The following is a 21,609-nucleotide window of genomic DNA, read 5'->3' as shown; positions in this document are numbered from 1 at the left end:
TAGTTTACTTTTGATAGCAGGTGTGTTATCTTGGTCTTGTGTGTTCCAGGTGAACGTCCCTTCCATTGCAACCAATGTGGTGCTTCGTTTACTCAAAAAGGAAACCTACTGAGGCATGTGAAGCTGCATACAGGAGAGAAACCTTTCAAATGCCCATTCTGCAGCTATGCCTGCAGACGACGAGATGCATTGACAGGTCATCTCAGGACACATTCTGGTGAGTGTACTTGCTGTACAAGTGCAAGTATCGTTCTACTTACCTTTGGCATTCCAAATCGCTATTCCATTATAAAAATATTATAAAGAATAAAATTCCTTGAAGTTTCCCTGGCTAATCAAGTTTAAGAAATGTTACAGCATGTATCTTTATACAAAAATGACCCATACTGTTATAAAATAAATATGCCCATAAAAACGATATATATTGATAAAATAGATTATAATTATAAGAAAATGAATTAAGCCATGTACAATAGAAGCTCTAATATTCTTGAGAAGATGCAAAAAAATTTATTATAACCTAATGCCATGTCCCCAAAATGGAATGCAATGTTATATAACCAAATCTGGTGATCTCAGATGACTGCGTTTCTTCTTGTGTTTTGTTTTCTTTATATGTGAAACTTTGTATTTTAACTGTAGTCAGTCTTGCTGTTTACAGGTATGGTCATGGTTGGTATATTACGCAGCTGAAGGCTTTCTCTGTAATACTGCTGACATAACCATTGGTATGTTTTTCAATGGTATTTAACAGAAGTCACAGTTTACTTTCTGTGCAGTGACAGTCTTGTATATTATGATCTTTTTTAGTTTTTATTTTATTTAATTTTGCAGTAGAAAATAGTATGTTGAATCAGGTTTAATATTACTGTCATAGCTCATGAAATTTGTTGTTTTGCGGCAGCAGTACATTGCAATACAGAACAATAAAAAAGCTATAAATTAAAATAAGAAATTCATTAAAAATTAATTTTAATAATGCAAAAAGAGAGCAAAGAAGTACTTTATATGGATTCATTGTCCATTCAGACATCTTAGAGCAGAGGAGAAGAAGCTGTTCCTAAAATGTTAAACAATATCCTCAGGCTCTTGTACCTCCTTCTTGATGGTAACAATGAGCAGAGGCCACGTCCTGGGTGATGAGGGTCGATAACGACGGATGCCACCTTTTTCATGCTTCCCTCTTTGAAGATATGCTCAATACTGTGGAGGTTAGTGCCCGTGATGGAGCTGGAGCTGGCTGACTTGAAACTTTCTGCAGCTTTTTCTGATCCTGTGCAGTGGCTCCTCCATACCAGATGGTGATGCAACCAGTTAGAATGCTGTCCACAGTACATCTGTAGAAATTTACAAGTCTTTGGTGACATACCAAGTCTCCTCAAACTCCTCGTAAAATGTAGTCACTATCATGCCTTCTTTGTAATTACATCAATATGTTGGGCCCAGGATAGATCTTCAGAGATGTCGATACTCAGAATCTGAAACCGCTCATTCTTTCCAATACAGATCCCTTAATGAGGAGTGGTGTCTTTCCTTCGACTTCCTCTTTCTGAAGTCCACAATCAATTCCTTGGTTTTACTGATGTTGAATGGAAGGTGGTTGTTGTGGCACCACTCAATCATCTGGTCTATCTCACTCTTATATGCTGCCTTGTCACCTTCTGAAATTCTGCCAACGATAGTTTGTCATTGGCAAATTTATAGATGACGATCCAGCTATGCCTATGCACACAGTCATGAATTCGAGAGAGGAAAGCAATGGGCTAACCACACATCCTTGAGGTGAGCCAGTGTTGACTGTCAGCGAGGATGAGATATTAATTCTGATCCACACTTACTGTGGTTTCCTGATGAGAAAGTCAGGATCCAGTTGCAGAGGGAGGTACGGAGGTCCAGGTTTTGAAGCTTGTTGATTAGTACTGAGCAGCCTGACGTACAGGTAGTTATTGCTATTGTCCAGGTGACCCAAGGCCAAGTGGAGAGCCAGTGAGATTGCATCCACTCTAGACTTAGTGTGGCGATAGGCATATTGCAGCCAGTCCAAGTCTTTGTTTAGGCAGGAGTTCATTATGGCCGTGACCAACCTCTCAAAGCACTTCATCACAGCAGATGTGAGTGTAACCGGGAGATAATCATTGATGTCGGCCTTGAAGACAGAGCTCACGGGGTCACCAAATACTGCAGGTGCACAGGTGTAGTTTTAATCTCCCTTTCAAAGCATATATAAAAAGCACTTAGATCATTTGGGAGTGAAGCATCTCAGCCATTCATGATGTTAGGTTTCACCTTGTCAGAAGTAATGGTCTGCAAACTCTGCCAATGTAGACATGCATCTGATTCCATCTCTAACTTCAATTGGAATAGTTTTTTAACTCTTAAAATAGCCTTCATTAGATCATACCTAGACTTCTTGTATGTTTCTGGATTACCAGTCCTGAATGCCTCCTGGTTCACCCATGGCTTTTGATTTGGGTATGCCCATTATGTTCACGAAGGCACACACTCATCCACACAAGTCTTAATGAAGTCAGTGACAACTGTGGTGTATTCATTTGAAGATGAATTCCTGAATATTGTTCAAACTCAAAGCAGTCCTTTAAGTACTCCACTGCCTCCCTTGACCGTATCTTCTTGGTCCTTACCACTAGTGCTGTGGTCTTTAGTCTCTGCCTGTACGGAGTAGGGAGTAAAAGTACAGTTAGATCCAAAGTGTGGGCATGGGATGGCATGGTAATTGTTCTTGATGGTGGTATAGTGCGTTGGCTCCTTTGATTCAACAGGTGATATGTTGGTGGTTAGTTATTCAGAGACTTCTTCAAGTTGGCCTAGTTGAAATCCTGACAATGATAGGGAATGCATCAGGATATGCTGTTTTGTGACAGTTGATCACGTTAGACAGCTCCTCCAGTGCTTTTTGTGAAGGCTAATCATGGTGCTCAGCTTCTCCAGTGTCTGTAATTTGGCCAGGGATGGAATGTACACCACTACCAGGATGATGATGGAAAACTCCCTTGAGAAATAAACTGGACCACACTTGACCATTAGATGTTCAAGGTCGGGTAAGCAGGACTGAGACAGAACCAACACGTTTATAAACCATGATGAGTTGATTTTGAAGCATACTTCATTTCCTCTACCTTTAAAATACTCAGCTGTTCTGTCTTTGCTGTGAATGGTGAAGCCCTTGGGCTTCAGCGCTGTGTCCGAAATGGCAGGGGTGAGCCATGTTTCCATGAGGCAAAGTACACAGCAGTCCCTAATGTCCCTCTCATACTGCAGTCTTACTCTGAGGTCTTCAATTTTATTTTCCAGAGACAGTACATTCACGAGAAGGATAGTAGAGAGTGAGGGTGTAAAGGCTCTGCGTTTCATTCATACCCGTAGATCAGCATGCGTCCCCTGCTTCCTTTTTCTTAAAGGGAAAATGCACTCTGAGTCAACTGTCCAGAGTCTGCCAATTTTGAGGATCAATAGATTTTTTTAAGATTGAAGTTTGTTTAATGTCATTTCTTGTATGTAAGTGTAAACAGAACAAGATAATTGTTATTCTGGATCTGATGCAGCACAAGAAAACTCAGAAGATAAAGAATACAGTAATAATAAGAAAATACACAATAAATGTAGTACATAAGATAGCTTATATATCAGATTGAGTGACAGTATGGGAAGTAATAAAGCACTGGTGCAGTTAGTGGGTGAAGATGTTTAATCAGTCTTATTGCTTGGAGAAAGTAGCTGCTTTTGAGTTTGGTGGCCCTGGTGTGGATGCTACATAGCCTCCGCCCTGATGGTTGAGAAAAATAGTGCATGTGCAGGGTGTGTAGGATCCTTCATAATATTACTGGTCCTTTTCCGGTATCTTTCTATATATATGTCGCTGATGGCGGGTAGTCTGGTGCCAGTGATGCATTGGATAGTTTTGACGATTCATTGTAGAACATTCCTGTCCCTAACTGTGCAGTTTCCATACAAAGCAGTGTTGCAGCTTGTTAGGATGCTCGCTGCTGCGCATCTGTAGAAACACATAAGTATGGATGTGCCTCATCAGAAAGTAGAGGTGTTGGTGAGCTTTCCTGACTGTTCAGGATGTGTTCTGAGACCATGAGAGGCCATGTGTGATGTGCACTCCAAGGAGTTTGAAACTCCTATGCAGTCATAAAACTGTGTTGCTTACTTGAAGTACCCATGGCTGTGACTGGATTTCAGCTGTAGTAATTGTAAAAGGGAAATATTTGATAATTCCCATTGGAACTCAATGCAAAGAGTCACCACTTATCAGCACCATCTTGTGAATTTCTGTAGTCTTAATATGGTCTGTTGACAGGTTCATGGTAAAGCTGCCCTGCTGATCTGATTGGTATGGTTTTTCAGAACAAGCCCTGTAACATTGTCATGAAGAGCATAATGGAAATTGAGCTCCTCAAACACAAGAAATATCTTTATTACAGAAATATTAACCTTAGGAAGCTCATTCATAAAGCAAGAATCCCATGGGACCTGATGAAATGTTGGTTTTGGACTCAGCCCAACATTATTTGGCTGTACTTAGCAGAAAGTAAAATCAAGCGGTGTGTAAATCTAGTGTCATACTTCAGTGTCTTAAATTTTTAATGTATAGCAAAAGTTTAAAATGCTCCCTAAAAATCTGATACCCAATGATAATCATGTATTTTTATTCCAGTATATTTATTTTATCTTGCCACTTTTTTGACTAACATTTTAATATTATTCTCTTTTCTAGCCCTTTTCTGCTTGTCTCTTAAAATGTTTAATTGGCACTTATTGTTTCTTCTGCTTGGTGCACCATTCATTTTGAAAGTGGAACAAACTTTTTTCTAAACACAGTTTTTATTGGCTGATAATCTGTTTCCAGGATTAAACCCCAACCAACCAAAGGTTTATCTTTTTCAATGTCACATAGTTAGTTTGGCATTACTTGGAAATGGAAGTTTTGTCGTCCTGTACTCTTGTAGGTTTGATGCAAAAGAACTGAATTTTTAGAGATTTTATTTTAAAATATAGTTAACTAATTTATATCCACAGGAATGGTACCGGAGGATCGGAGGGAGGTGAATGTTGTCCCCTTGTTCAAAAAAGGTAGTAGGGATAATCCGGGTAATTATAGACCAGTGAGCCTTACGTCTGAGGTGGGAAAGCTGTTGGAAAAGATTCTTAGAGATAGGATCTATAGGCATTTAGAGAATCATGGTCTGATCAGGGACAGTCAGCATGGCTTTGTGAAGGGCAGATCGTGTCTAACAAGCCTGATAGAGTTCTTTGAGGAGGTGACCAGGCATATAGATGAGGGTAGTGCAGTGGATGTGATCTATATGGATTTTAGTAAGGCATTCGACAAGGTTCCACACGGTAGGCTTATTCAGAAAGTTAGAAGGCATGGGATCCAGGGAAGTTTGGCCAGGTGGGTTCAGAATTGGCTTGCCTGCAGAAGGCAGAGGGTGGTGGAGGAGGGAGTACATTCAGATTGAAGGATTGTGACTAGTGGTGTCCCACAAGGATCTGTTCTCTACTTTTCGTGATTTTTATTAACGACCTGGATGTAGGGGTAGAAGGGTGGGTTGGCAAGTTTGCAGATGACACAAGGGTTGGTGGTGTTGTAGATAGTGTAGAGGATTGTCAAAGATTGCAGAGAGACATTGATAGGATGCAGAAGTGGGCTGAGATGTAACAGATGGTGTTCAACCCAGAGAAGTGTGAGGTGGTACTCTTTGGAAGGACAAACTCCAAGGCAGAGTACAAAGTAAATGGCAGGGTACTTGGTAGTGTGGAGGAGCAAAGGGATCTCGGGGTACATGTCCACAGATCCCTGAAAGTTGCCTCACAGGTGGATAGGGTAGTTAAGAAAGCTTATGGGGTGTTAGCTTTCATAAGTCGAGGGATAGAGTTTAAGAGTCGCGATGTAATGATGCAGCTCTATAAAACTCTGGTTAGGCCACACTTGGAGTACTGTGTCCAGTTCTGGTCGCCTCACTATAGGAAGGATATGGAAGCATTGGAAAGGGTACAGAGGAGATTTTACCAGGATGCTGCCTGGTTTAGAGAGTATGCATTATAATCAGAGATTAAGGGAGCTAGGGCTTTACTCTTTGGAGAGAAGGAGGATGAGAGGAGACATGATAGAGGTGTACAAGATAATAAGAGGAATAGATAGAGTGGATAGCTAGCGCCTCTTCCCCAGGGCACCACTGCTCAATACAAGAAGACATGGCTTTAAGGTAAGGGGTGGGAAGTTCAAGGGGGATACTAGAGTAAGGCTTTTTACTCAGAGAGTGGTTGGTGTGTGGAATGCACTGCCTGAGTGAGTGGTGGAGGCAGATACACTAGTGAAGTTTAAGAGACTACTAGACAGGTATATGGAGGAATTTAAGGTCGGGGCTTAAATGGGAGGCAGGGTTTGAGGGTCGGCACAACATTGTGGGACGAAGGGCCTGTACTGTGCTGTACTATTCTATGTTCTATGTTCTATCTGTATGTGATTGTACTGCTTAGTATGTATTAAAAAGGCTGTTTCTTTTGAAAAGTTTTTTTAACTGTGTACTTTCATTTACATTGATAATTCTAAACTTAAACTTTGTTTCTCCATGCCTATAATCACTGTATTCCATTTATTTTAGCCATGAATTATTATAGAGAAATTTGGAAAGCTCCCAATATTTGTTCTTCAAGATACCTCTTTCTTTAGCAGTTATTATGTTTACTTTATGAATTGGTCTTAAATGTAAATTGGCTAAACAAAAGAATAAACATAGCTATCTTGAAACCAGATATTGAATAATATACTTGAGCTATTATTTCACTTAACTGAGAAAACAAGTTTATATTGTTTTTTTTTACAGAAGCATAGCAGTGGTGCATAATGTGATACTTTTTTTTACTGCTGTATTTTTTTAATGCTCTGATAACTGGCACAGCCTGCTATTGTTATTTATGGGACTTCAACAGCGATTCATGGTCAGCAGCGGTCTGAAGTCAGATACATTCATGACTAGGGAACATGTATGAAATTCATTAGATTTTAGGGACTTTTCAGAAGTTTGTGTTTTCTACACACTTCTTTTAGAAAATACAGTGGATTCCGGTTAATTGGGACACATTGGGACCTGTACATTTTGGCTCAATGAAGCAGCTTTTCCAATTAGCCAATGTTTCATGGAAATAGAAGGATATAAAAAAGACAAACTACTGTTTAACTAAGTAACAAATTTTGCATTTAAGTGAAATACAGAACAAATTAAAATACTACAAATAGTACTACAGTACTATAAAATTATGTATTAGCTCCTAATAGCTATCAACAATACGGTGCTGTGTTCTTTTGATTGACTACAAATGAAGAAAATCAGCACAGACATCTACTGCAGATGATGGACCGTCTTCATATAATGCTATTCACTATTGCATCCTCCAAATCTTCATTTTCATTGTAACATTCAAAATGATTGTTGATTCCTTCAAATTCTTCAGTCTTAACTTGTTGAAGTAGTGAAATTATTTCATTTTCACTTGCAGCCGTTTCTGACATTTCCAGGCCTGGATGCTTGAAAGCACAAGTGAGCAAAAGAGTTTTGAATTATCTTGCTGCTTATTTCTTGCCAACTATCAATGACAAAATTCTCTGCTTTTGAACATAAATGCACACAACTGATGCTAATTAAAAACCATTCACTCTAAGCACGGTACAGTGTCTAATGGCCACTTTTGTACACAACTGACGCTAGTTAGGAACTGTTCGCCGCTGGTCTCTTGTCCCAATTAAGCAGCACAATGTCCCAAAAAATGAAGGGAATCCCAGCTATTGTCTCAATTAGTTTTTGTTCTTTAGGAGCTGTCCCAATTAAATGGCTGCCCTAGTTGATGGCCCAATTAATCAGAATGCACTGTATTAGGAATGGCAAGCTAATAATTTATTTCTAATTTCACTGATTTCATGATTTTGGTTGAGGTGGGAGGAGGTGGAGTGTGTGGATAATTTAGAGCAGATCTGTACTAAAAATGAAGAGAAGTTAGAAGTCATGGGATACATTAGGATCTAAAAAGGGCAATGGGGATAAGCTGGGTAGCTACAGGCTAATGAGCCCTACATCAACGATAGGGAAATTATTAGAAAAAACACTAAGGGATGGGATATATGCACATTTAGAGCACTAACAGCTGACTGGGAATAGTGGCATGTCTTTGTGTCAGGGAAATTTGCCTCATTAATTTAATTGAGAGTTTTGAAAAGGTAACCAAGGAGAATGCTGTAGGCATGTTGTCTACATGGACTTGATGCTGGAACCGTGTTGCTCATGAAGTGAATGTAGGAGGAGTAATAAGTAATGTTGCATAAGACATGAAAATTAGTTGTATTATCAGTAGGGAGGAAGGTTGTCCAAGGCTTCACCTAGATATAGATTAGATAGAATGTTGGGCAGAGTGTAGGCAGATGGAATTTAATCCCAACAACTGTGAGATGATCTGTTTTGGGAAGTGAAATGGGCGTAGACCATATAAAGTGGTGAGGCTCTAAAAGATGTTGATGAACAGAGGAACTTTAGTACATAGTTTCCTGAAAGTTGCCACACAATAGTTTCAAAGATGAATAAAGCATATAGTATTCCTCCCTGTGTGTGTTGGGGCTTAGACTATAAAACTTGGGATGTTATGTTATAGCTTTAGAAAACGCTGACTTGGAGGATTATAGGCAGTTACTGTTGCCGCACTTGAGGAAGGATGTGATTGCCCTGAAGAGAGTGCAGATGAGATTCAACAGAATGTCAGATGTAGTGGAAAATTTTAGTTATGGAGTGAGATTGGGTAAGCTGGGCTTGTTTTCCCTGGAACAACGAAAGCTAAGAAATATATAAAATTTTCAGATGCATAGAATGGGAAAATAGAATCTTTTTCCCATGTAGATGTATCAATGATAAGAGGATAAAGTGAGAGAAAAAACCTTTCAAGGGTACCTGGTAGGAATTTATTTTTACACAAAGAATGTTTAATATCTGGAGCGTGTTGCCAGATGAAATGGCAGAGTCAGATACAATTGCTTTGTTTATGAGACATTTACGTAGCTACTCAAATACTCAAAAGTATGGAAGGAAATGGACCTAAAGTAGACAAACGTATTGGTCTAGATGGGCAAAAAAGATTCCCATGGAAGCTGGGACTCATTTCTATGTTGTACAACTCTATGACTCCATATCTTCAAGAGAATGCTAATTAAAATCTCACCCATCATTTAGTAGCCTTTTTTGAAAATCATTATATAATCCCAGTGGTGTGAAATTCTCATGTTCACTAATTTTAGCAATAAAACATGAACTTGAGAAGATTGACTATATTAACATCTGTGATGTTGCTTGGCTTGCTTCCTCTTATGAATTGGATTAATATATATATATAACTATTTAAACATTTTGGTTTATTAATCCCAAGCCTTGTCAAGCCTATCATAGAAAATGCATTTCAAAGTAAGCTTCAAACCTGACCTTGATTATTTCAAGGAATCACCTCAAACACAGGTCGAGGCCATGGACTTGCTCACAAACCACTTTTTAATGCAAATAAGGGATAGTGCATTTTATACAGTAGTAAACAAAAGATGTTGATGGATATGCATTTTGACTTTATAAAGCCAGCCTATCTGGGGATTTATTTTCTAAAAGGCTTTACTGGCCACCAACAATTTTTTTAACTGTTCCAAATTTAAAATAGATAAAATAGATTCATTTTGATAATCAGCACAACGAGTGGGTAACCAGGAGAAATTTTATAACTTGACAGACTGATCTCCATAGAAAGGTAAAGTGACCATCTTCAAAATAAGATTTCCAGATAAGGAAGAGGAGCAGTGTGAACGAGTCATACAACTGTTAGATCAATCCTCACTGTGACTAATTCAGTGAATTCTGATTCTGATTCTGACAGTGCTGCTGTGATAAAAATCAATGTATTCAAGATTTAAACTCCATTAAGTTAAGACATCAGGAAGACTTGAAGGTTGGTAGATTGATGCCCTGAACGTTTAAAATGATCTTTGGGAAATTGGGTCATGCAAAGAGCTATAACAGTTAAGCCTATGGGCTTAACAGGAAAGCATCCTGTAAGAAAGAAACAACATTCCTACCACATACTACAAAACAATTACAGTAGGTGCTTGGTGAAAAACTTGAATAGAATTCCAATATGTAAAAAGATAATTGATGGGATAATTTGAACTTACCTGGTCTGCAAAATCACAGTTGCTTTCTACCTTTCTGTGTAAATATATCAACTGAATTTGTGGTTGTTATTCAGCTAACTGGAGTGACATGTGTCTTTATTACACTGGCATCCTGTGCACATAACCTTGTTCTCCTCAGAAATGCCATACATGTTTATAGTGCGCAATAAAATAAGAACAGTTTTAATTCATGGATGCGAATTGTTTGTGAAATATTGCAAGATTGAGATTTTCTTGCCGAACATGATGAAGATTCATTCACTAAATTCAGTACCGTCAAATTCACTATTTATATTCCATATAAATACCGATTGCCTAAGAGACTTCATGCATATATTATCGTCCCTCCATGTTAAATTTCATTTCTTAAGTTTGGTTGTGTAACATTCCATGGAACTGAATTACAGCAGAAGATGATGCTTGATCAGATAAATTACAGAAGATGAATTTGGTATGACTCCAACCTGAAATGAGAGGATGTTTTGAATTAATTTCCCAAAGTATGTAAAAAGTATGTTTATAGGTTCTTGAGTGTGAAAGAAACGACGTTCCCCATGACTATTTTCACAGATTAAGACCAGTACCATGAGTACCTCTGACAATCACCAGTCACTCTGCAGAGATTTCCATATTTATCTTTTCTATGCATTGTTGCAGTATATACTATGAAACCTCAATGATGAGTAAAGCATGCTGAGCACAGAGAACTCAAGGAGTCAGATACAGACAGCTACACATTATTATCCTGATGCGCTTCCTATAAATTGGCACCTGTTAGCTTAGCAGCAATTAAAAAAACAAAGTTGTAGATTGAATGATATTGCCTCACTTTTTGCCCTTAAGACGGAGTGTCACACATGTTGACATAAATGATGCCAAGAAATCAGGCGGGCCGTAATGAATTATGCCTGGAAGCATTATTTCCGGTTTCACAATAGTTAAGATTTCATTAGAATATGGTTACTATCACATTGATACAAATTTTAATATGATTTAATTCATTTATAAATGTGTGCAAGTCATTCCCATTACTAGGCTGGAGTGTCTTTAATATAGTAAAATTGTGTTTATATTTGGCTAACATGTTACCATAGGATTGGCTAACAACCAGAAGAAAGAGTTAAGACAAATAATTTTGAAATATTATCTCATGTTTATCTTATAGGAGAAAAAATGTATTTGTGAAGTGTAGCTGGAGAGTGCCAACTTGATTAATTGATTTGAAATGGGACAGCTCTGTTATCAAATAATTATTTCCTCATAGACCAATGAGTAGTAAATCATTTTTCTAAGTAAACGTTCTTTTAGTGAACTGATTCCTCAATACAGCTAGAGCAATCAGAAATAACTAACTAAAATAGCATTTCACCAAGGATCCCTATGAATGAAAAAAAATTAAGAAATATCTTTAAAATGTTAAGGTTTCCTTAAACTGGATGTGAATTTAAGCATCATATGGTGCAAACTGAGGCCCCAGCTTTTATGACCTGAGGATAGCTTACACGTTAAAGGCTATTTCTAAATGTTTCAAATTACCATATTTCTAAAATTTATTAAATTCACACATTTGAATATTTTTATTTATATAAAATGTGGATGCCTTTGGTGTCTCAGAATCCTATTGTCATGGTAGCATCTAACCTTAGTTCAACCAAATTGAATTCTTCAGTATATTTTTGAACTTGGATCTTAAGTGATTGTAGGAGTATTCATGGAACTATTTTCAATGACAATGTGAATCAGAGAATTCCACTCAGATGCCACAGGTGATATTACAACTTAAGCTATTTCTCTTCCTTCAATCATTACTCTAACTATTGAATGTAAGTAATTGTTTTTATTACTGGGTTTCCTTTATAATCTTCCTGCACCCTTAGAGACCTTGATACTAAATAATTGATTTCAACACAGGAGGCTGTTACTGACTGGTAGGTGGAGATACAGATACAGATCTATGCACCAAACATGCCACCCTCGAGCCCACCTTCCATTGTTGTGGGTAAAGTGGTAAATAACTATACAACTGTGTAAGCCTCTATTTTCACAGAAGACTAGCTATTAGAAATCATACGTATATCCCATGCAGCTCAGTGGGGGCATTCAAGTGTTCTGCCTATTCCTTGTTGGCTAAGTGTATCCCCCATGTGATGCAATTTATTTTCCTAAATTAATTGCTTGTATGTGTTAATAAATAGTTTAGGACAGCAAGAAATGTTTTTTTTGGGGATTCAAATGGAGAACAATTGTGGTTTTCTTAATGCACACTCTTGAGGGTCCAGCCATTTTCTGTGTAAATTTAGCTCAACAAAATGCAACACTTTGCTTATCTCAGTGAAGTTCCATCCACCATTCCTTGGTCCACTTTTTCAGTTGATGTAGATTGACTTATGGTAACTATGACAATAGAGTTTATGAAAAACTATACATTTCAAAAACAAACATCCAATGTGCAAAAGAGGACAAATTGTGCCAATAATAAACAAAAACATAAATAATTAATATTGAGATCATGAGTTGTAGAGTCCTTGAAAGTGAGTCAATAGGTTATGGAGTCAGCTCAGTGTTGAGTTGAGTGGAGTTATCCACACCAGTTCAGGAGTCTGATGGTTGCAGGGTAATAACTGTTCCTGAATCTGGTGGTGTGAGACCTAAGGCTCCTGCACCTCCTGCCCAATGGTGATAGTAAGAATCAGAATCAGGTTTAATATCACCAGCATATGTCACGAAATTTGTTAACTTTGCAGCAAGGGTACAATGTAATACATGATATATATTTTAAAAAACTGAATTCCAGTTAGTATATATACAATGTATATTAAATAGTTAAATTAAAATAAGTAGTTCAAAAACAGAAATTTGAAATAAGTAGTGAGGTAGTGTTTATGGGTTCGACGTTCATTTCGAAATCAGATTGCTGAAGAGAAGAAGCTGTTCCTGAATCGCTGAATGTGTGAGAGGAGAGAGTGGCTTGAATGATGGAGGTGTTTGATGATGTATGCTGCTTTCTCGTAGCAGTGCTCCTTGTAAATGTGCTCAATGGTGGGTAGGGCTTTGCCTGTGATGGACTGGGCTATATGCACCACTTTTTGTAGACCTTTCTATTCCTGAGCATTGGTGTTTCCATAGCAGGCTGTGATGCAACCAGTTAGGATACTGTACCACGCATCCGTCGAAGTTTATCAGTTTTAGAGGACATTCTGAGTCTATACAAACTTTTAAGAAAGTAGAGGCACTGTCATACTTTCTTTGTGATGGCACTTGCATGCTGGTCCAGTGATAGATCCTCTGAGATAGTAACGCCAAGGAGTTTTAAGTTACTGACCCTCTCCACCTCTGATCCCCTAATGAGGACTGGCTCATGAACCTTCGGCTTCTCCTGGTAGTCAATAAACAGCTCATTTGTTTTACTGACATTGAGTGAATTGTTATGGCACCATTAAACCAGATTTTCAGTCTCCCTCCTATATGCCAATCCATCACCAACTTTGATTTGGCTAACAACAGTAGTGCCGTCAACAAATTTAAATGTAGCCTTGGAGTTGTACTTAGCCAGGCAATTATTGGTATAAAGTGAATAGAGTGGGGGCCTAAGCACAGAGCTTTATGATCCACCTATGCTGATGGTGATTCTCATTGATTTCAGATTTATTAGTGCTTCTTGATGCCATGGTTGTTCAAATATTGTCCTGATGTCACTTTCACCTCACCTCAGAATTTTCTCGCTAACATTCCCAGTTCTGATGAAAGACCTTTGACCTGAGCTATTAACCCTATTTCTTTTTCCATAGATGCTGCCTGACCTTCATTTGCTGTGGTGATTTTGTTTTGGCAGATATTGTATTAATGCTTTAGTTGTGTCATTTTATATTAATATCTTTTAGATTACATTTCAATTCTAGCTGTAAAACTCAAATAAGGGCTTTTCGGTTTGATTTTATTTTCCCTTACAGGTGCTAATACTCCTTGTTTGGTTATCACTTTTGAGTCTGAAGCCTTGACAATACGCCTTTGAAGGTCATACATTTACAGGGAGCATTGCAGCCAGTTTCAATTGTCAATTTACTCTTTTTGTAGGAGGAACAGGATAGCTGGTTTTCTTCTGCCTAATCCAAATGTGAGTCTGGGTGTGAGAGCTGCAAAACCCAGCAAGTTCTCTATACCAGAAGATTACCCATACTGGCACTTGGTTGTGCGACTTTCTGATACATAGTCCTTTCCCATCGTTAGTAAGATACAGTATAATAGTTTCCTTATGATTCCACCTGTGCAGAGGTGTGCAATTGAATTCTTAATAACATTTTTTAAACTAATTCCCACCTCACGTTGCAATGATGTGAAACAAATACTCTGATTTGTATACGCACAGCAAAGCAGCATTGGTTGTAAATATCTATTGAATAAAAATAAACTTGCAGTCCTATGATTCTCAAAGAATATGCCACATCTTCATATGATTTGAATATTATAATTATGGGAATAGTGATGTTAGGCTTCTTCCTTTTGAAATGTTGCATAATTATTTGCTATCATTATACCCCTATTGCTGTTTTTTTCTCTGTAAATGAAGATCAAGCTGCAATGGGATTCCAAGCATAACAGTCCATGTGTTTTATTTGAAATGAAGATAACTGTGGGTGTGCCGTTTCTCTGGAAAGAAAGGAGGAAAATGAAAGAAGCTGGGTGTCAAAGCTATGACCTTTCGTGTTCTTGTCAGGGATATACTGGATAGTGATCATACAGTATATATGTTCCTTGGTTCTCCCTTACTTCCACAGTTGCTGCTATCTGCTACATCCTTACACATCTCTCTGTAATGCCAAGACCAATTGATGCTTGCACATAGTCCTCTTCATCACTATTCTTTCATCTAAAAGCATAGCTAATTTAGCATTATGACATCTCTAAGGTTAGTTTTTTTTTCACTGTTTGTTAAAATAATTAAATGCTGGAAAAAATAGCTAATTGAATCTTTTAGATGATACTATTAACATTAAATCTCAAAAAAGACCTTACAGTTTACATGCATCATTTTTATAACAAAATATATACCATTAGGTTTATTCTGAACACTTGTTTTCTTCTTTTCCTTGCCATGCAGTAAACATTGAATTCTAGGTCACCATTTGCAGCTGCTGTGTGATGACATCTGCATAATTTGAGTTTCAGTTGTTGCAAATGCATTATCTGAAGAAAGCAGTATTGCATATCTTAGTCTACTTTAACAAAAAGTACTGAAAACTATTGTCTCTGTTTTAAAATATGTGAATTTTACCACATCAGCTTATTTCTATCATATTGAAATGAAAATTTCTTTCAAAAAAAATCCACTGACTCGAGATGATTTGTTTAAAGACAGAAATCTCATCTTCAGGGGAAGTAAGTAAATAAATAGATAGGCTGTAACTTCATATCTAAAATTAGTATTTTCTTTATGCATTTATTTACATACTTGCTGGATTTTGGCTGGGCAGCACCTTTGAGGTTGCATGATATTAAGCGGGCCATGATTCCAATCCATATAGCCCCAGTTAATGGTGCATGATTTGAAGAAAGCAAAATGTACAGACAGAAGCACAGGTGTTGATTTACAAAGAGCTAAGAGTATGTTTGTTTTCAGTTCCAGCCATGAAAGTGTTATCAGTTAATCTTTAATGCATGCAAGAGCCAATAAACCAGAATAATGTAGAATACTGGATCAGTTCAATACTTGGCTTATATATTATCAACCAAGAAACTGGATGTCCCATAAATATTCCCAGTGTGTATATAAATTATATTTGCAAGTTTATGAATGTTAAAAAGTCATCTTCAGAACAAACAGACAATCTACATGTGTTTGGAACAGTAATTCTAATTGTAATAAGCTGTGGTAATGAAACCGTTGGATTGCTCTGCACCTGCCAAACAAGGACTCTGTATTTTTTAATGTCAGAGTTTGTTTTTTCAAAAAAAAACAGTCCCATTTTTAAAAAAAGTCCACTAACATTATGCTTGATTCAACTTATTTGCATCTGGTGATTTCTGAAATCTTTTGGGAAGCATTCAGGCATTATACAGTACAGCAGATGGCACTTCCATGCTACTTTGAGTCTTTTGCATTGAAGTGTAATACTTTAACACACCAAGTCTTACAGTACTTCTTCTAGATCCAGTTGGATGTATACAATGAATCCCTATGGAAAACATAAAAGAATTAAATAAATATGCTTATCAGTTTCAAAGAATTAAGTTGTAGGCACTAATAGTTTTGACATATCAAAATAAAACTGCAGATGCTGGAAATCTAAAGTATAAACAAAATATCGGAATTTCTTAGCAGGTCAGGTCGCAACTGTGGGAAGTGAAACAGTTAATATTTTTGGTTAGCATGTCATGAATAGTGACCACACTCATCGTGTTTTAAGCTTGTTATGAATAAAACTAAAATTGGAAATTGCAGGGAGGTACTAAATTGGAAGAAGGTTAATTACAACAGTCTAAGACAGGAGCTAAGGGGCATTGATTGGAAGCAGCTGTTCTCAGACGAGCTCTGTCTGACCTGTGAGAGTTGTTTAAACACTAGCTAAGCAGACATGTTCTAGTAAGAAGTAAGGCCAATGATAGTTAGGTAAGAGAACCTTGGATGACCTAAGGGGTGTTAAATTTACGGTACTCTGGAGGGAAAAAGAAGTATACATAAGGTTTAGGAAGCTAAAATCAGACTTGCCCTTTGTGGAATATAATGACACTAGGCAAGTGCTGAAGTGGGTAATTAGGAATACCAAAAGGGGGCATGAAATGTCCTTAGCAAGAAGAGTCTCAAAACACTTTATGCTTACTGTATACTAAGAAAAAGAGTAACTAAGAAGAGGCTATGTCCACTGGAGGATAAAGGAAGGAATTTGTGTTTGGAGTCAGTGCAAGTAGCCGAGGTACTAAGTGAGTGCTTTGCATCAGTATTTACTGAGTGATAGGAATTTAAGACTAGTGCAGACAGAATGGGGCATGCAAATGTGCTGGGATAGTTTGAGATATAGCAGGAGGTAGTGCTGGGGTCATCTGAAAAGCATTAAGGTGGATAGGTCCCCAGGGCCTGATGACATATATCCCAGAAAATTAAAAGAAGCAAGTGAGAAATTACTGGGGCTTTGATATGGATCTTATGTTCTTGCTAGCAATAGCTGAGGTCCCGGAGGACTGGAAAACAGCAAATATTGTTCCTTTGTTAAAGAAGGGAAACATGAATATCCCAGGTAATTGTATGCTAGTGTGCCTTCCATCAGTGATAGGGAAGCTCTTGGAAATGGTAGTAAAGGATAGGATTTAGGCACATTGAGAAAGGAATGGCCTGCTTCAGCACAGTCAGCATGTCTTTGTGTGGGACAAGCTATGCCTTATAAACTTGATAGAGTTTTTTGAGGTGACAATGGTGATTGATGAGGGTAAAACATGTGGTAGCATTACAGTGTAAAACAAAAAAAAATCATGTTACAATAAAAAATAAAGTAAATATTAATGTAAAACAGGAATAGTGAGGTAGAGTTCATGAGGTCATGAACCATTCAGAAATCTGATGGCAGAGAGGGAAAAATTGTTCCTAGGTTGAGTGTAAGTCTTCAGGTTCCTGTACCTCCTTTATAAGAAGAGGGCATGTCCTCTATCTAACTTCTGGCATATAAGTTTGAACTTTCCTTACAATTTGAAAGAAAGTCAATACATAGTACAAACGTTTGTATATGTATATATTTGTACCTACTTGTAGACAGCATTGTATCATAACTTAAAATGTTTCCTTACATATTAAATCCATTTTATTTGTTACAAATTCTCTTCCTGTTAATTTTCTATTGAATTAGGTTTGAATGTTTGCTTCTTGACAGAGATCCAATAAGCTTAAGGTAAACACATTATGAAGTTTTTTCATAATGTTCATGTTTCCTAGCCTTTTTTCCGAACTGGCATCCAGCATTGAGGAACCTCACATCCAGAACATGCCCTCTTCTCATAATTGTCATCAGGAGGCGGTACATAAACACAAGAGAAACTGCAGATGCTGGAAATCCAGAGCAACACTTGCAAAATGCTGGAAGGGCTCAGCAGATCAGGCAGCATCAATGGAAATGAATAAGCAGCTGATGTTTTGGGCCAAGACCCTTCATCACAACTGGAGAGGAAGTGGGGAAGAGTCCAGATTAAGAAGGTGGGACAAGGAGAAGGAGTATAAGTTCAAAGGTGCTAAGTGAAGACATTCAGTGGAGGAGGGGTTGAAGTAAGAATCTGGGAGGTAAAGAGCTGAAAAAGAAGGAATCTGATAGAAGATGAGAGTGGACCATTGAAGAAAGGAAGAGGGGCACCAGGAAAAGTAATAAGCAGGTGATGAGAAGAGAAGAGGCAAGGAAGAGAGGGTGCAGAGTGGGAAATTGAAGCAGGAGGGAGGGGGATAATTGCCAGAAGTTAGTGAAATCCATATTCATGTTATCAGGTTGGAGGCTGCCCAGATGGAATATGAGGTGTTGCTCCTTCAACCTGAGGGGAGGAACAGGAGCTTGAAGATTCCCACTCAGCATTTTAGGAACAGCTTCTTCCCCTATGCTATTGGATTTCTGAATGGTCCATACACACTACTTCATTACTTTGCTCTAATGTTTCACCATTTATTTATTTGTATATATTTCTTCTTATAACTTATTGCAACTTATATTTTTATGTATTGTACTGTTGCCACCAAGTAAGAACAAATCATGATGATATCAGTGATAATAAGCCTAATTCTGATTCTGAAAAAAAGCCAAAGTTGAGTTTATTGTCATATGCACAGTGAAATGAAAGCTTTTCTTGCAGCAGTATCACAGGCATGTATTAGCAGCATTCACAAGAAATATTTTCAAGAAAACAGAACAAAAAGTACATTCTGGTGCAAAGTGCTCATAATATCATTAAACTGTAGCGATTAGCGTTCACGTTGTCATACCAGACCATAATGCAATTACTCAAGGTGCTTTCAACAGTACCACTGTAGAAGGCTGTTAGAATTTTCAATGATACGCCAAACTTCCTAAGAAAGTAAAGTGTACAATCTGCTCTGTTTTGTGAGCAAAAATATTTTTTAGAAGTTGACATTATTTGCAGCGCAGTTCAAAAAAGCAAATAGTTTTTTAATTTTTACTACTTGACCCGGAGCCTCCTGATCACTGTAGCATTTGTAAAGCACCGCGTGGGTATTTAGAGCTTGTTAGCTCAGACTGTTACCATTTGCAAATGTCAACTCTTCATTTGGGATGGGATATAAGAATGAATGTGAGTTCGGTACTTTCAATGTGTTAGACTGATTTTATGCAAATACATATAAGAAGTCAAGTTAAATGTGTTTTTTTCTATTTTTAGATTGAACAGGGAGTAAAAATGTTTTAGAGATTTGTCTTATTCTGCATAGTGATACTGATAGATTTTTGTTAACTAAAAGTACCAAGATACTAAATATAGAGCAATATTGAAAGTTTAATTACAAACGAGAAATTCTGCAGATGCTAGTAATCCAAGTAACACAAACAAAATGCTGGAAGAACTCAGCAGGCCAGGCAGCATCGATGGAAAAGAGTACAGTTGACATTTCGGGCCAAGAGCCTCCTACTGAAAGTTCTCAGCCTGAAGTGTCGACTATATTCTCTTCCATAGATGCTGCCTGGCCTGCACAGTTTCTCCAGTATTTTGTCTGTGTTGCTTGAAAGTTTTAATTACAAACATTAGTGGGGAAAAAAGTATCCAAATTTAAAGTATTTATTTCTACTATTTAACCCTGTGTTGAAAAGATAACCTTCTGAGCTAATGCAGGATGTACAATAATTGTTCATGTCTTTCCCTCCTTATATAAAGCATCAATAATTAAACATGGAAAATAATGTAATATATTATTTAAAATATAATAATAAAAAACTGATACTTCAAGCATTGAATATTTATCAAGTGAGAATTTAAAATTGAATCTAGAAAATGTAGAAGAACCAACATGTATAAATACGGTAGGAGCATTCATAAAGTTGGATATAGTCTAACACAGGTAAATGCTGTAATCACCAAAGCCCTTTGCTGAGAAAATGGATGGAATACTGGAAATTCCCTAGAATGTTAGTCTTAAAATGTTTCCAAGCAATGAATAGCAGTTTTAATATACTCAGTTAACGTAAGCAAGTTTAATGACAGACATATATATTTTAATCATAAATCCTTCTTAAAATGACAGTACAAATTGCTAATAAATAAATGTTGCCTACTAATCCCTTCTAATAGCACACAATTTCCCTTTAAATTCCTTTGAAGTTTATAGAAACTGATTGATACAATGATGTAACTTGAATATAATTCCTTCCACAGTAGGCAAACCACACAAGTGCAACTATTGTGGTAGAAGCTACAAACAGCGCAGTTCACTAGAGGAGCATAAAGAACGCTGCCACAATTACCTGCAGAACAGCGGCGTGGAGGCTGCACGGCCCATGAATCATCAGGGTGGGTGGCATGACGTGAAGGAATTCCAGTTTGTAGTAACTCTTCAATGATTTTACCTTCAAGCTCTATGTTTTCTCTCTATCTTGATAGTGTGTACACTTTAGATATTACTGACTGTGCTTTCTGTAATACTTAAGAGTAGCCAACCAACGCAATTAGTTTATTATCAAAACTACGACAATTAAAAGACGTGGGCATAGAGTTACTTCACATACTATATTTTCCTACGATATGTAGTTTTATGATTGAATATTGATACGAGGAAGTGACTATTATCATTTCAGATTTTCCTAGTAGTACTTACTGACAAACCATTTCCATTCTAACAATAATGTTTATTTAGACATTTTTTCCAAAAGAAATACCAATTTCAGTAACTGATTACTGAACACCACTTTCTGAAGTAGAGATAAATTTACAAAAGAGCTAAATGTGTTTTTATTCAAATTATTAAACTAACGGCTTCAATCCAGCTGTCAAAAGTATGTATTTGCAGAATTTAGATTAATGATTCTTTTTCCATTGTGTCAAATGTGCAAATGGAAAACTTGAAGTATCATATCAATTAAAGTTATTATCCCACCATATAATGTAATGAAAAATTTTAAGTTAGCAGCTTATAAATTTCTTATGAGTTGCAGGTTCACTAAATTATAATTAAGAATGTATTTTTTGCAATCAGATTTGGTTATCATCTTACGGCCACAAATTCTTGGATAAGTTTAGACATGGACAAATAATTTTTACTGTTTTCCAAATATTAACTCACTGATCAAACTTATTTTGAAAAAATAATTTTAAAAATCAATTCTGGTCTCTAATTCAAAATACTTAAAATTGTTGTAGAACTAAGCGATTAGAAATGCAAACTTTTTTAACATAAATAAATTATGTGCATTAAA

General features: G+C 37.1%; 1 protein-coding gene across 10 annotated transcripts in view; it reads left to right on the top strand.

Annotated features, from left to right (window-relative positions):
* The window catches only part of ikzf2 (IKAROS family zinc finger 2), a 159,022-nt gene that overhangs the window by 126,077 nt on the left and 11,336 nt on the right, over positions 1 to 21,609 (top strand). For 8 of the 10 annotated variants that reach the window (XM_063051576.1, XM_063051573.1, XM_063051567.1 and 5 more), the window contains 2 exons: positions 50 to 217; positions 20,573 to 20,707. In XM_063051576.1, the coding sequence (XP_062907646.1) occupies positions 50 to 217; positions 20,573 to 20,707 (303 nt within the window). The remainder of the gene's footprint in view (positions 1 to 49; positions 218 to 20,572; positions 20,708 to 21,609) is intronic. The other 2 variants (XM_063051575.1, XM_063051574.1) reach the window with 1 other exon arrangement.

Source organism: Mobula hypostoma, chromosome 6, assembly GCF_963921235.1.
Source record: "Mobula hypostoma chromosome 6, sMobHyp1.1, whole genome shotgun sequence".
Classification (NCBI taxonomy): domain Eukaryota; kingdom Metazoa; phylum Chordata; class Chondrichthyes; order Myliobatiformes; family Myliobatidae; genus Mobula; species Mobula hypostoma.
This window is presented reverse-complemented; position numbering and strand designations above follow the sequence as displayed.